Source organism: Garra rufa, chromosome 11, assembly GCF_049309525.1.
Source record: "Garra rufa chromosome 11, GarRuf1.0, whole genome shotgun sequence".
Classification (NCBI taxonomy): Eukaryota; Metazoa; Chordata; class Actinopteri; order Cypriniformes; family Cyprinidae; genus Garra; species Garra rufa.
The window spans coordinates 25,508,245-25,522,391 of NC_133371.1; the positions used below are offsets into that span (position 1 = coordinate 25,508,245).

Sequence of the window (14,147 nt, forward strand, 5' to 3'; positions counted from 1 at the left end):
ATTATAACTACAACTCCCAAGATGCACTGCGTGGTTCAAGCTAGGTGCTAGCTGCTAAGCAAACGTTGGAGCAGGCAAGCGCAAGCAATGTTTATTTGACCACTGTAGTTCAAAACCTTTGAAAATGAGTTCATCAGACGAAACGTGTAAAGGCACAAAACGACCCGCATCTCCAGAGAAAGTATGTTTTCCATTATCATGCATTTCTGAAATTACTACAGCTGATTTGACATTTTAATGAACCAACAATGTTAGCAAATTGTTAGCAATGTGTTGTAACTATTTTTAAATGTCGTTAGTGTGACGAAGAACTAATATATGCATGTTACTAGTGTAATAGCTGGCTGTTTGATACTTTATTGCGTTTTCTGCATAATAAATACAGTACCGGATAATTCAGTTACAGGTTATATCTGTTAAGACATATGTATATGTTTATATGTATGTATATGTGTGTGTGTGTGTGTATATATATATATATATATATATATATATATATATATATATATATGAAATTAATATAAATTATAAATTATTGTTTTCAGTGTATATGCTTTCCTACAAAACATTAATTGCTCAAATGGATCTGTTTTGACCTATAAATGCAGGCAGAAGCCACACAATGGGGATCGGCAGATTTAGGGACAGACGAAAGGAAGCAGAAGTTTTTGAGGCTGATGGGAGCAGGAAAGGTACATTGGTTTCTATTAAGTAATTTCTTTGTTTCAGACAATTCACTAATTTGAACATAACTGTTATGTTTTATATATGAATATGAATTTTATATATTTGAACATAACTGTTATGTTTTATATATGAATATGAATTTTATATATTTGAACATAACTGTTATGTTTTATATATGTTTTCATGCACTGACAGAAAGAACGCACTGGACGTCTTGTTATTGGGGATCACAAGTCGACGTCCCATTTCCGCAGCGGTGAGTCTCTTGGGCGGAAGTGAAGGGTTGCTGGATTTGAATGCTGACAGTTTCTAAAGTAATTGCACCCTCCTATTGTGTTGGATGAGATGCTTCCAAATCCTGACCATCAGATGACATCCTGTACACCACATATCCTTTTCCCTACCGTGGTCACTGGTCAAAGAGTACATACTCTGACCTTTAAAGCAACTACTGGTAATGTCCTGTCATTTATTGTGCTCAGAGGACCAGGTTACAATGCATTCTACACTTGTAAAATATAAAACAACTACCTGATATACACTGTCTGAAACCAACCAAGACATTTTATTGTTATGGGAAAATACTGATGGCTTAATTGCTTGTCATAAAGAGGGTAATTGTTGCATTTGTGTGTCTTTAGGGGCAGAGGATCAGAAGATTAGCGCTGCGCTCGAGCACCAGTATCAACAGGGTATGGATGGGAAATTATCAGGGAGGAACAGGAGACACTGTGGCCTGGGGTTTAGCGAGGTCTGAGCTTGGCATAAAGTTGATAAATTGAGACTAACATAGCTTTGACTGATCAAATCTGTTGTTGAACTGCTGTGCTTCCTCTCCAGCCCGATCCACCTGCTGAGATTGTGAGCGCTGCTGTGCCTGAGAAGTCTGACAGTTCAGAAAAGACCTCTGAACAACCATCAAAACCACTCAAGGATGAGAAAACGCCTTCATCCAAAACAGAGCACAAGAAAGAGGAACAGCACACAGACTCAAAGGAGGACAAGAAAAAGACTTTTACAATGGCGTTTGTAAAATCCAAATAAATGGCATTGCTTTTGTTGTAATTTCTGCAGAGCACATTTTTATTTTCGTTTAAAATTGGAGAATTGGAACATTTCAATTTTAAATGTGATTATGTCTGTTGTCAAGTTATTTGGACTTGCCTGGTCTTGTTGAGAACCGTTTCTTCTCTACAAATTTAAGGGCATAGTTCATGGATGAATTGAATTCATCCGATCTCAGACTACTCACCCCTTATGATTTCAGATAAATATGAGGATGAGCAGATGACAATTTTCACTGAACTGTTGAAGCAGGATCAAATGATCAAGACAGCGAGGTACAGCAATTTGCAGACAATGTCAATTGTGTGTATTAAAAGGTGTGGAAAGGTATCAATAAAAAGTAGAAATTTTGTGATCGTGTTTGTATATCGAAAAAGCTTTACTTAAAACTTTTTGCATATACACTACCACTCAAAAGTTTTTGAACAGTAAGATTTTTAATGTTTTTTGAATGCCTCTACTGATCACAAAGCCTGCATTTATTTGATACAAAGTACATCAAAGTTTTTACTATTTAAAATAACTGTTTTTTATTTGAATATATATTTTAAAATGTAATTTGTGATTTCAAAGCTGAATTTTTAGCATCATACAGTGTCTCACAAATGTGAGTACACCCCTGATGTTTCAGCAACCATTTAAGTATATCTTCTCAAAGTACAATACTACAGAAATAAAACTTGGATATTTGTGCTGCTTGTATATCAGTATAGATTTACTGTCCCCTGAAAATTACTCTGCATACAGCCATTATTGTCAAAATAGCTGGCAACAAAATTGAGTACACCATAAGTGACAGCAGTATTTTGTTTAACCATGCAAAGCCACATGTCCTATTCATCATGTTTATGTTTTTGTCTGCTTGACAGGACCATACAAAGTTGTGTGTCTTGTATTTGAGCAGTTTAAATTAGGTGCTTAAGTTAAGCACTTGTTCCATGTGTCAGGTGCGGAACTTGGCTTCAAAAAACAGATGCATGAGTGCTGCCAGCATTGCTTTAAAGGTTGCAGAAGTAGAAGGTCAGCTTGTCAGTGCTCAGACCATACGCCGCACAGGGCAACAAGTCAGTTTGCATAGGGGTCATCTCAGAAGGAAGCCTCATCTGAATATGGCTCACAAGAAAGCCTGCAAACAGTTTGCTGAAGACAACCTGTCCAAGAGCATGAATTACCGGAACCATGTCCTGTGGTCTGATGAGACTATAAGATAAACTTGTTTGGCTCAGATGGTTTCCAGCATGTGTGGCGATGCTCTGGTGAGGAGTACTAAGAAAATTGTGTTTTGGCTACGGTCAAGCATGGTGGTGGTAGCATCATGGTCTGGGGCTGCTTGACGGCTGCTGGAGTTCATTGAGGGAAACATAGATTCCATTATGTACTGTACATTCTGAAGCAGAACATGATGTCTTCCCTCCAGAAACTAGGCCGAACAGCAGTTTTCCAACATGATAACGACCCCAAACACACCACCAAGATGACAACTGATTTGCTGAGGAAGCTGAAGGTGAAGGTGATGGGGTGGCCAAGTATGTCTCCAGACCTGAACCCTATTAAGCACCTGTGGGGCATCCTCGAGCGTAAGGTGGAGAAGCACCATGTGAGCAGCTCCATGAGGAGTGGAAGAGGATCCCATCAACAACCTGTGCAGCTTTGGTCAATTCCGTGCCCAGGATGATTAAGGCAGTGCCAGATAACAATGGTGCTAACACAATATATTGACACTTTAGACAAGTTCACTTATGGTATACTCACTTTTGTTGCCAGCTATTTTGACAATAATGGCTGTATGTTGAGTAATTTTCATGGGACAACAAATCTGTACTGCTATACAAGCTGCACATTGACTACTCTAAAATATATCCAAGTTTCATTTCAATAGTATTGTCCCTTGAGAAGGTTGAGGTTGAAATTTGGGGGGTGTACTCACTTTTGGGACATACTGTAGCTTCAGTCACATGATCCTTCAGAAATCATTCTAATATGCTCATAACGTATACATGTTTTACATTTCCTGTCTCTGGTGTTTCTAGTCAAATTAATGCAGAGGTTAATTAGCCCTACGCACTGTTTTTTTTTTTAGTTGTAGTTTCAGTTAATTCATTCAGTCAATCTTTTTACCCCATTTTAACATGAATTTCTATGGAGACCAGAACATGAGACAATCCAAACGTAAGTTTCAATCCATCTCTCATCGGTTACTCAGGAAATACTAGGAAACATGCACTACATGTCTACAAACAGGTATGAAAAGACTACAAATTGAATAATGGTATATCTGGAACCTCTGTTATTTTTTACTAAGACAGGAAATAACTTTATATGTAGTAACTTTGTGGCATACAAACTTTATTTAGAGCATGAGCTCTAATTTTCTGTCAGCATATGAAAATTAGGACTTTGAATGATGCATTTAATAACATGAAGATGACAGTTTTCTGTGTTTTGCTGAATTGAAACACAATGTATTTTTTATACATAATACACAACACTGCAAAAGTACCATAGTTACAATTACATGATAAAAAATAATGTCAAGCAGAATTAGAAAACTTTGTCAACAATGTCAGAATGGTAAACCTTCAAGTTTAGCTTTCAAAGCACTCACCGTTAAAATTATTAAAAACAATCTTGCATATAAAACGTTCTGAACATCAGAGCTGCATGACTGAAATTGGAATTATAAATATCTGGTACAAAAACACACACAAAATATTGATCTTTGGGTTTCCAAGAATGCTTCTCAACACGTTTTAGCACTCAGACATGGCTTTGGCTGCAAAACAAAAGATTAAAATTATAACTTATAAATATTAGGATCACAGTGTATGTAAATACTCTATTATAATATTTCCAGAGATGCTGGATAATGTCTCACCTGTGACCTGCTTCCTCTTGATGGAGGCTTCTCTGGCGAGAGCTCGATGAATGCTCATGATTCTCTCCTGCTGCTCCTGCTCTTTATCCAGCTCACTGAAATCTACCTGCTCTGCATCCATTGACTGTGACGTACTGAAATGCCACAACAGAAGACTCAACATCTAAGAAAGTACATATTCCATTTACATCTTCCTAGTCCTACTTTCTCACCATACCTCGATTTAGACAGTAGGCTTTTTATCTTTGCCACGGTGCGAGAACGAGTCTCCTTTTCTTCTGGACTCAGGTCTTCATCTGACTCCACATCCATGAGTCGCTCTGGGATGCGCACCTTCCGGGGCATAGACAGCTGACAATAGAAGAATCCCATGAAACACTGAGTTAATCTTAAATAATACAAAATAAATATCTGCAACTTAATAGTTATAATTACCTATACCTTGACCCTAAAAAGCCAACCGTATCATATGTGACAGGCCTACACAAATTTATAAGACCTCTAAGTTATCAACATAATCTAAACTTTGCTGAAAAATGGTTGCGAGATAGTGTTGGTAATTTTTTTTCACCTCCTTGAGTGAGCTCCCTATTTTGAAGCCCATTTCTGCCACTGCATAAAAAATTTTTGACTTATTTTTCTATTTAGAGAGTTTATTTCTCAGAACTGTGAGATTTAAACTCGCAACTGCGAGAAATAAAGTCAGAATTGTGAGATAAAGGCCTGGTTTCACAGACAGGACTTAGACTAAGCCAGGATTAGGCTATAGTTCAGTTAGGACTTTTAAGTAATTTTTATAAATGTTCCTTAAAAAAAACATTACTGGTGTGCATCTTAAGACAAAACAAAGGCATTGGCACGTTGTGCAAGTTTGTTTCAGTTGAAACAGCTCAGACTTACATTTTAGTCTGGGACTAGGCTTAAACCTCGTCAAGTCAACTGCGAGATATAAACTCACAATTTTTCAGGCGTCTTTATATCTCAAGTTTAAATCTTGCAATTATGAGCTTTTTTTTTCTTGCAATCGCGAGATTAATTCTCGCAATTAATTTTTTTTTTCTGCAAATTGCGACTTTATATCACACTATTCTGAGAAAAAAGTCAGCACTCTTTTATATATCTATAGTTTATATCTTGCAATTGTGACTTTATAACTCTCAAATTGCGAATTTGTTGCAATTCTGAGAAAAAAGTCAGAATTGAGAGTTTATATCTTGCAATTCTGACTTTCTCAGAATCGTGAGTTTAAATCTCGCAATTGAGTTTTTTCTTGAAACTGCGAGTTTATATGAAGCAATAAGGCTTAACTCGCAACTACGAGTTTATATCACGCAATTCTGAAAAAAAAAAACTCAGCAATACAAGTTTATATCTTGCATTTGTAACTTTATAACACCCAATTGCAAGGTTGTCACAATTCTGAGAAAAAAATAAGAATTGTGAATTTGTATCACACAATTCTGAGAAAAAAGTCAGCACTGTGAGTTTATATCTTGCAATTGTGACGTTATAACTCCCAAATGACAAATTTATGTTGCAATTCTGGGAAAAAAATCTGAATTGAGAGTTTATATCTCACAATTTAGTTTTTTTTTTCTTGAAATTGCGAGTTTATATCTGGCAATAAGGCTTACTGACTTTATAACTCGCAACTACGAGTTTCTATCACGCAATTCTGAAAAAAAAAAAACGTAACACTACAAGTTTATATCTTGAATTGCAAGGCTGTCACAATCCTGAGAAAAAAACTCAGGATTGTGACTTTATAACTCCCAAATTGCAAATTTATGTTGCAATTCTGAGAAAAAAAAAGTCAGAATTGAGTTTATATCTTGCAATTCTGACTTCCTTTCTCACAATTGCAAGTTTAAATCTTGCAATTATGAGTTTTTTCTCACAATTGCGAGTTTAAATCTCGTTATTATGAGTTTTTTTTGCAATCGTGAGTTTAAATTTCGCAATTGAGTTTTTTTCTTGAAATTGCGAGTTTATATCATGCAATAAGGTTTACTGACTTTATAACTCCTAACTGCATTTAATTGCGTTTATATCACGCAATTCTGAAAAAAACCCCTCAGCACTACAAGTTTAGATCTTGCAATTGTGACTTTATAACTCCCAAATTGCGAATTTATGTTGCAATTCTGAGAAAAAAGTCAGAATCGAGAATTTATATCTCACAATTCTGACTTCCTTTCTCAAAATTGCGAGTTTAAATCTTGCAATTACGAGTTTAAATCTCATAATTATGAGTTTTTTTTCTTGAAATCGTAAGTTTAAATCTCGCAATTGAGTTTTTTTCTTGAAATTGCGAGTTTATATCACGCAATAAGGCTTACTGATTTTATAACTCGCAACTACGAGTTTATATCCCGCAATTCTGAAAAAAAAACTTAACTCTATAAGTTTATATCTTGAATTGCAAGGCTGTCACAATTCTGAGGAAAAAAATAAGAATTGTGAGTTTGTATCACACAATTCTGTGAAAAAAGTCAGCACTGTGAGTTTAGATCTTGCAATTGTGACTTTATAACTCCCAGATTGCTAATTTATGTTGCAATTCTGAGAAAAAAGAATCGAGAATTTATATCTCACAATTCTGACTTCCTTTCTCACAATTGCAAGTTTAAATCTCGTTATTATGAGTTTTTTTCTTGCAATCGTGAGTTTAAATTTCGCAATTGAGTTTTTTTCTTGAAATTGCGAGTTTATATCACGCAATTCTGAAAAAAACCTCAGCACTGAGTTTAGATCTTGCAATTGTGACTTTATAACTCCCAAATTGCGAATTTATGTTGCAATTCTGAGAAAAAAGTCAGAATCGAGAATTTATATCTCACAATTCTGACTTCCTTTCTCAGAATTGCGAGTTTAAATCTTGCAATTACGAGTTTAAATCTCATAATTATGAGTTTTTTTCTTGAAATCGTAAGTTTAAATCTCGCAATTGAGTTTTTTTTTAAATTGCGAGTTTATATCACGCAATAAGGCTTACTGACTATATAACTCGCAACTACGAGTTTATATCACGCAATTCTGAAAAACAACAACTTAACACTACAAGTTTATATCTTGAATTGCAAGGCTGTCACAATTCTGAAAAAAAAAATAAGAATTGTGATTTTGTATCACACAATTCTGAGAAAAAAGTCAGCACTGTGAGTTTAGATCTTGCAATTGTGACTTTATAACTCCCAAACTTTATAATTCCCAAATCCCCAAAAAAGTTTTTTTTCTTGCAATCGTGAGTTTAAATCTCGCATTTATTTTCTTTCTTGAAATTGTGAGTTTGTATCACGCAAAAAGGCTTACTGACTTTATTACTCGTAACTGCGTTTAATTGCGTTTATATCACGCAATTCTGAAAAAAACCCTCTTGCAATTATGACTTTATAACTCCCAATTGCAAGGCTGTCACAATTCTGTGAAAAAAATAAGAATTGTGAGTTTATATCACACAATTCTGAGGGAAAAAGTCAGTATTGTGAGTAATATGCAATTACCTTTTTATTTTTTATTTATGGCGGAAATGGGCTTCCATAATATTCTTCTATATAATACGATATGGGCTATAAAAGCTGCGTGCATCAAATACAATACTTGCAAATTTTTTTACCCCTATTTTTTGTAAAGTTTCAATGAATCAATTGAATCAGGTGATTTTGGCTTTTCAGCAAATGCCACTAAAATTTCACTATACCTCTCGGGTAAGATCAAACTCAAAGTCCACAGGCTCCAGCTCCGGCTTTGGCTCAGACTCCGACTCCAGCTCATGTTCGTTCATTGGCCGGGCCTCAACAGTCAGCCATTCATCTGATCCCGGCCGCTGTGATTCATCATGTAAGGCCTGTTTTGGTCGCTGCAAATCAATGACTTTTTCCCATCCCTACTAGGGCGAAGACAACAATATACAGCATTTATGCAACACACACTACAATTCCTCTGGAAACAAGCCTAGATCCTGGATTTAAAACCTCATATGGGTCAGACACATTATATCTTTGCCATTACAAAGATGACTAAAGGAGCTGATAATCAAAAAACTATAATCTGAAAATCAGAGAGTAACAAAATGTGTCAAGCGGCTTTTGTATGCGTTTGTAGTTTCTCCTGCACTTAAAAGAATAAATGAAGTTTGCTGTAAATTTACTCACCCTCAGACTATCCATGATGTAGATAAGTTGTAAAAATGTAGCATTATTTGCAATATTTGTAATAGAAACAATCGTATTTACATCCTGGTCTCAGGGTGAGCAAATGTTCAACAATTTTTCATTTTTGAGTAAACGTTAAACTTTAAACCTGGTTTTGTTGACCAATTAGTGAAGAGACAGAAAACCATGAGGAAAAACAATTACTTACAGGCATTAGACAATTGCGTCACTATTACAAATCAAACCCATCACCTAATTACAACATGCTGTAGAATTTTGTAGTTGAACACATCTAGCCATGCATAACAGCTTACAATCAGCTTTAACAATTAAAACAACCATGCAAAACCATCCATTCATTCACCCACTAAAAGGCATGAATACTAAAGGATACAGTCTACATGTCAGAGATGGTCAGAGGTACATCTACAAGTACAGTCACACTAAAGTAAGATAAGCAAAACATATTTAAAGAATTCTAATTTTATTTGTGCCTTTAATGCAAACCTCAACATTAGGAAATGAAGAAAATATGAAGTGACCTCGAGTTCAGATGTTGGTGTATTGATGTACACAACAATATTCTATTTGTCTAACAGTTAGTCTGCTATCACAGTTTTGTTGTTATGTAATTATGATTCTGTTTTACACAGTATACAGTTCATATAACAACATACAGCATCACTGCCTACTGACAAACAGGTTAACAGTGATGAAGGTGCTGGTGTGGTTAAAAACCCCATGAAATGCCTTGATGAGTGCAGTTTTCTGCCCTGTGTTGATATACTACTCTTCCCAAATTTTTCCAAAACGTCACAACTGTGAATTAAGATTATCTTCTTGCTATTGCTAGTTGGAGGAAGGCGGTACACTCACTCTAAAGATAATTTTTGGATAAAAAACAATATTTTTGGTCTGTTTCCCCAGTAGAGAAAGTTGATAAATTGTACATTTGGGCTAAAAGACAAATTTAGGAGCATACCACCATATAGAACTAACAGACAAACTATTTTAATTCATGGGGTCTTTCGGCCAAAATATCCATAGAAATAAAAAGGCATTCATGTGTGGGATTTTAACGGTTAAGAGGAAAGTTTGTATTAATTGATGATTTTGAAACTAGGGTTAGTAAAAAGTTACACCCTTCTCATTGGCAACTGTTAAACTATCACCACAATTTACTGAGAAGTGAGTGAACTTTTTTAATTTTCACAGAGTGAGCTAAACTGAAATGTAGTGTTAGTAGTTCGAATAGATATTTTTCTTAAGGTAACTCAAACTAAACTGTAAGTAATAATGTAGGTTTAACTGCTGTAATACCAAAACCATTAGCCATTTCTTGCTCATCGTGTACAGCTGATAGCAAAAATCTGATTAAAAATGTTCATATTTTACATCTGAATGGTTTTAATTTGCCTATTCGTAGGGAGTTTGATTGACAGGCGATCTGAACAATCATAATCATCAGAATCTGCCATTTTTGTCTGACAAACAAACCAGACTTAAGAGTAGATTAACGTTAGTAAACTTGATCTTGAGAAACGGTATGTATTGACATCTTTCTGCGGTTAAAACAAGATTCCTTCTGATGTTCATTCATGTTTATTTTGTGCAATAACTAGTAATAAGGAAAGATGATTGGTTTGGGTGCCACTTGTACTGAGGTGCTACAGCAATCTTTCACGACACATTAAAGAGCCACAAAACGGTATTTATAGTTTGAATTTCTTAAAAAATGACAAGATTTGAAAACAGAGACTTTGTTTCATAACAAAGTAACCTGCTCTGTCTTGTCTGTTGGCGCGTTGACAGTTTTCTCTTTACTCTGTGTTTTTTTTTTTTTTTTTTAATACATGATGTGGTGCATGAAATTGGCATTGTTTGTCGGACATAGCAAAAGTAATAAAGTGGGGCAGGTTTTTTGCAAAGGGATAATTGTCCTTTAAATCAAAACAATTGGGCAGTGGACAGCGTGACTTTCAGAAAAAAAAAGATGTGAGCTGTGTATTGCATTGGCTTCCTATTGAATTAAGTGCTTGATTGGAAATGTATTTCATAATTTCTCAACATTGATGTAATTACTCATCAACTGAGAAGTCAGTAGAAAGACTTTAAAGCAAGTGAGCAACAGAAACACCAAGAGTTCAGCATAATTTTGAAAAGACAAAGGCGATTTTAAACAAAGAAAACCCAAATATCAGGCAGCTCCTGCTGATTACTCTGATTGCAGTAAATTGAAAGGCAGTTAAGCGTTTGATTGGGCCAAATACTCTTTTTGACCCACCGACTCAGCAATAAATCTTGCTAATCAAGACACGATGGGCTTACTCAAATGGTTATTTCCTACCATTAGCAATTAGCAAACAAAGGAATTGACTAAAAGCTCTTTACCCACATTATATAGGTAATAGAGTGCAACAGTCAGGTTCCAAACGAATCCCATTCATTTTCTCCATAGGAGAACAGATTTTTTACAATCACTTATAAACTGTTAAATACAGATGTACTTTTTTCTCAGAATTGTGTGATACAAACTCGCAAATCTGACTTTTTTTCTCAGAATTCTGCAACTATAGCTTTTTTTCTTGCATTTGTGAGTTTATATCACACAATTCTAAGAAAAAAAGTCACAATTGCGAGAAAAAAGCCAGAATTGTGAGTTTGTCACACAATTATGAGAAAAAAAGCCAGAATTAAGGCTTTATTACACAATTCTCACTCGTAATATTTCTCGCAATTGTGAGCTTATATTACGCAATTCTTAGGGAAAAAATACATTGTAATTGCGAGAAAAAAAAGCCAGAATTGAAAGTATTTATTTTGAAACTTAATTGTGAGTTTATATCACGCAATTCTGAGAAAAAAAAAATCAGAATTGTGAGAAAAAAGTCAGAATATTCTGACTTCATTTCTCGTAATTGTGAGATCATGTCACACAATTCTTAGGGAAAAAGTCGCAATTCTGAGAAATATGTTGCAATTGTGATAAAAAAGCCAGAATTGAGAGTTTATATCAAGCAGTTCTGAGTAAAAAAAGTCAGAGTTGCAGGATATAAACTTGCAATTGTGAGTTTGTCACACAATTCTGAGAAAAAAAACGTTGCAATTGCGAGAAAAAAAAGACAGAATTGAGAGTCTTTATTTCGCAATTATAACTTTATTTCTCGCAATTGTGTTTATATTTCGCATTTCTGACTTACTTGTCTCAGAATTGCATGATATAAACAATTGTGAGAAAAGTCAGAATTATGAGTTTTTGTCACAATTCTGATTTTATTTCTCACAATTGTGAGTTTGTAATGCAATCCTGAGGAAAAAAAAAACATTGCAATTGCGAGAAAAAAAGCCAGAATTGAAATTATTTTGAAATTCTAACTTTATTTATTCAGTTTATATCATGCAATTCTGAGAAAAAAAGTCAAAATTGTGAGAAAAAAGAGTTGTGAGTTTTTTTCACGCAATTCTAACTTTATTTCTCACAAGTGTGAATTTATATCACACAATTATGAGAAAAAAGTCACAATTGTGAGTTTATATCATGCAATTCTTAAAGAAAAAGTCGCAATTCTGAGAAATAAGTCACAATTCAGAGTAAAAAAGTCAGAATTGCAAGATATAAGTCTTTATTTTGCAATTCTAACTTTATTTCTCGCAATTGTGAGTTTATATTTCGCATTTCTGGCTTTTTTTCTCAGAATTGCGTGATATAACGTCACAATTGCGAGAAAAGTCAGAAATGCGAGTTTTTGGTCACAATTCTGACTTTATTTCTCGCAATTGTGAGTTTGTCATACAATCCCTGAGGGAAAAACTTTGCAATTGCGTGGAAAAAAGCCAGAAAGTAATTATTTTGCTAATTATTTTATCATTTGTTTATATCTAATTATAATATATAATTCTGAGAAAAAAAGTCAGAATTGTGAGATATAAACTTGCAATTGTGAGAAAAAAGTGAGAATTGAGTCTTTATTTTGCAATTCTAACTTATTTAACAATTCTAACTAAAAAAGTCAGAATTGCGAGTCTTTATCTCACAATTCGAACTATTTCTCACAATTCTGAGAAAAAAAGTCAGAATTACAAGTTTGTATTACGCAGTTCTGAGAAAAAAAGTCAGAATTACAAGTTTGTATTACGCAATTCTGAGAAAAAAAGTCAGAATTGTGAGATAAAAAACATTTTTATTTAATATTCAAAAAATAATATTTATTTTTTATTCAGTGGTGGTAAACTGGCTTCCATACTTATGGGAGTCCATATGGGAAAAACTAATGGTTAAAACAATTTCCAGAACCAAAGCAGCTGAAAAGTTGGTGGGCACTGTTGCACTCTATAGTTTTAATTTGAATTATTCTGAGTGTTTGAGCTAAAGCAGGATTTTCTGACACTGATGTTCAGGTTAGAATGAAGAGGCACTTTACTGATTTATTCTTCGATAGGAGTTGATGATTAAGAATGATTGCACACAGAAATACCTTCATACCCAGTTAATTACCAACAAGAATTAATTTGTTGTTAATACGAGGCAGCAGGGTCGATAATTCCCACCATATTATGTTCATACAAAATATAGCTTTACAAATTATTTCAGAAAATATATTTAGATTATAATAAATAATTTAGTGAATTAACATTTGAGAAAACAGGCATTAAAAAATCCATTGTGAGAGATCAGAAAGGCAGTCAGGAATAATGTTATCCTTTTCTCTTCACATTCGAATATATTCACAAGTCTGTGCAGGAGAAGCCAGGGAGTCCATTGCAGGACTGTAACCACTCCATGTGTCTGTCCACATTCTGGCCAATCCCTAAACAGACCCATAGCATGGGCCAATCCACCCATGGCCTGTTAATGTTAATGTAAAGCTGTGCTTTGTTCATAGGGTAAAAAGTGTGTTAGCATGTTAGCTTTGTGGCCTCATGGGGGAGGGCCATAGCGAGGGTCCCTGTGTTTATTGGGAAGGAAGTAACGTACTGATCCTGGGTCAGAGCTGGCGGGTCGAGTGAAGGCGCGGAAGCCCACTGGCTGTCGCTCACCCTGACTCAAGTTACGTTTGCGCTCACGCACTAGACCTCTCTGGTGCCTTTTCATTCTCTCCAGCTGCTCCTCCGCACTCATCCTTCCTCTCTGCGGCAAGCGGTCAGACTCTCCTGAGCATAGCCGCTCCAAGGCACTCTTTGGTCTCTCCTACGTGGGACAGGAAAAAGATTTAACATTTTTTTGTTAAGTTTAGCTCTTTTTTAGCTCTTAATTCTACAGTAATCAGGTGCTCACTGTAGACGATAACGCTGAATCTCCTCTTCTTAGTGAATATGAAGTCACACCGTACTGGTTTATTCTGGATGAGGAACCTGACAGACCTAAG

The 14,147-nt window shown here is 35.1% G+C and overlaps 2 protein-coding genes across 5 annotated transcripts in view; one reads left to right on the forward strand and one right to left on the reverse strand.

Annotated features, from left to right (window-relative positions):
• The first annotated feature begins 46 nt into the window (after positions 1-46).
• On the forward strand, positions 47-2,102 carry c11h11orf58 (chromosome 11 C11orf58 homolog). Its single transcript, XM_073851058.1, has 5 exons — positions 47-181; positions 609-692; positions 883-943; positions 1,329-1,438; positions 1,528-2,102. The coding sequence occupies exons 1-5, from the start codon at positions 125-127 to the stop codon at positions 1,729-1,731; spliced, it is 516 nt and encodes a 171-aa protein (XP_073707159.1). The 5' UTR covers positions 47-124; the 3' UTR covers positions 1,732-2,102.
• A 55-nt stretch (positions 2,103-2,157) lies between these two features.
• The window catches only part of plekha7a (pleckstrin homology domain containing, family A member 7a), a 137,256-nt gene continuing 125,266 nt past the window's right edge, over positions 2,158-14,147 (reverse strand). For 2 of the 4 annotated variants that reach the window (XM_073851057.1, XM_073851056.1), the window contains exons 22-27: positions 14,057-14,142; positions 13,757-13,969; positions 8,328-8,513; positions 4,845-4,978; positions 4,628-4,761; positions 2,175-4,525 (exon numbers count right to left, since the gene is read on the reverse strand). In XM_073851057.1, the coding sequence (XP_073707158.1) occupies positions 4,503-4,525; positions 4,628-4,761; positions 4,845-4,978; positions 8,328-8,513; positions 13,757-13,969; positions 14,057-14,142 (776 nt within the window). In that variant the 3' untranslated portion in view covers positions 2,175-4,502. Of the gene's footprint in view, positions 4,526-4,627; positions 4,762-4,844; positions 4,979-8,327; positions 8,514-13,756; positions 13,970-14,056; positions 14,143-14,147 lie in introns of all 4 variants that reach the window. The other 2 variants (XM_073851055.1, XM_073851054.1) reach the window with 2 other exon arrangements.

Excerpts from the sequence above, each read along its gene's own strand:
- c11h11orf58 (XM_073851058.1), top strand. The coding sequence starts at position 125 with ATGAGTTCATCAGACGAAACGTGTAAAGGCACAAAACGACCCGCATCT. Across the intron at positions 182-608 it reads GACCCGCATCTCCAGAGAAA|GCAGAAGCCACACAATGGGG; the intron begins GTATGTTTTCCA and ends CTATAAATGCAG. Across the intron at positions 1,439-1,527 it reads GTGGCCTGGGGTTTAGCGAG|CCCGATCCACCTGCTGAGAT; the intron begins GTCTGAGCTTGG and ends CTTCCTCTCCAG.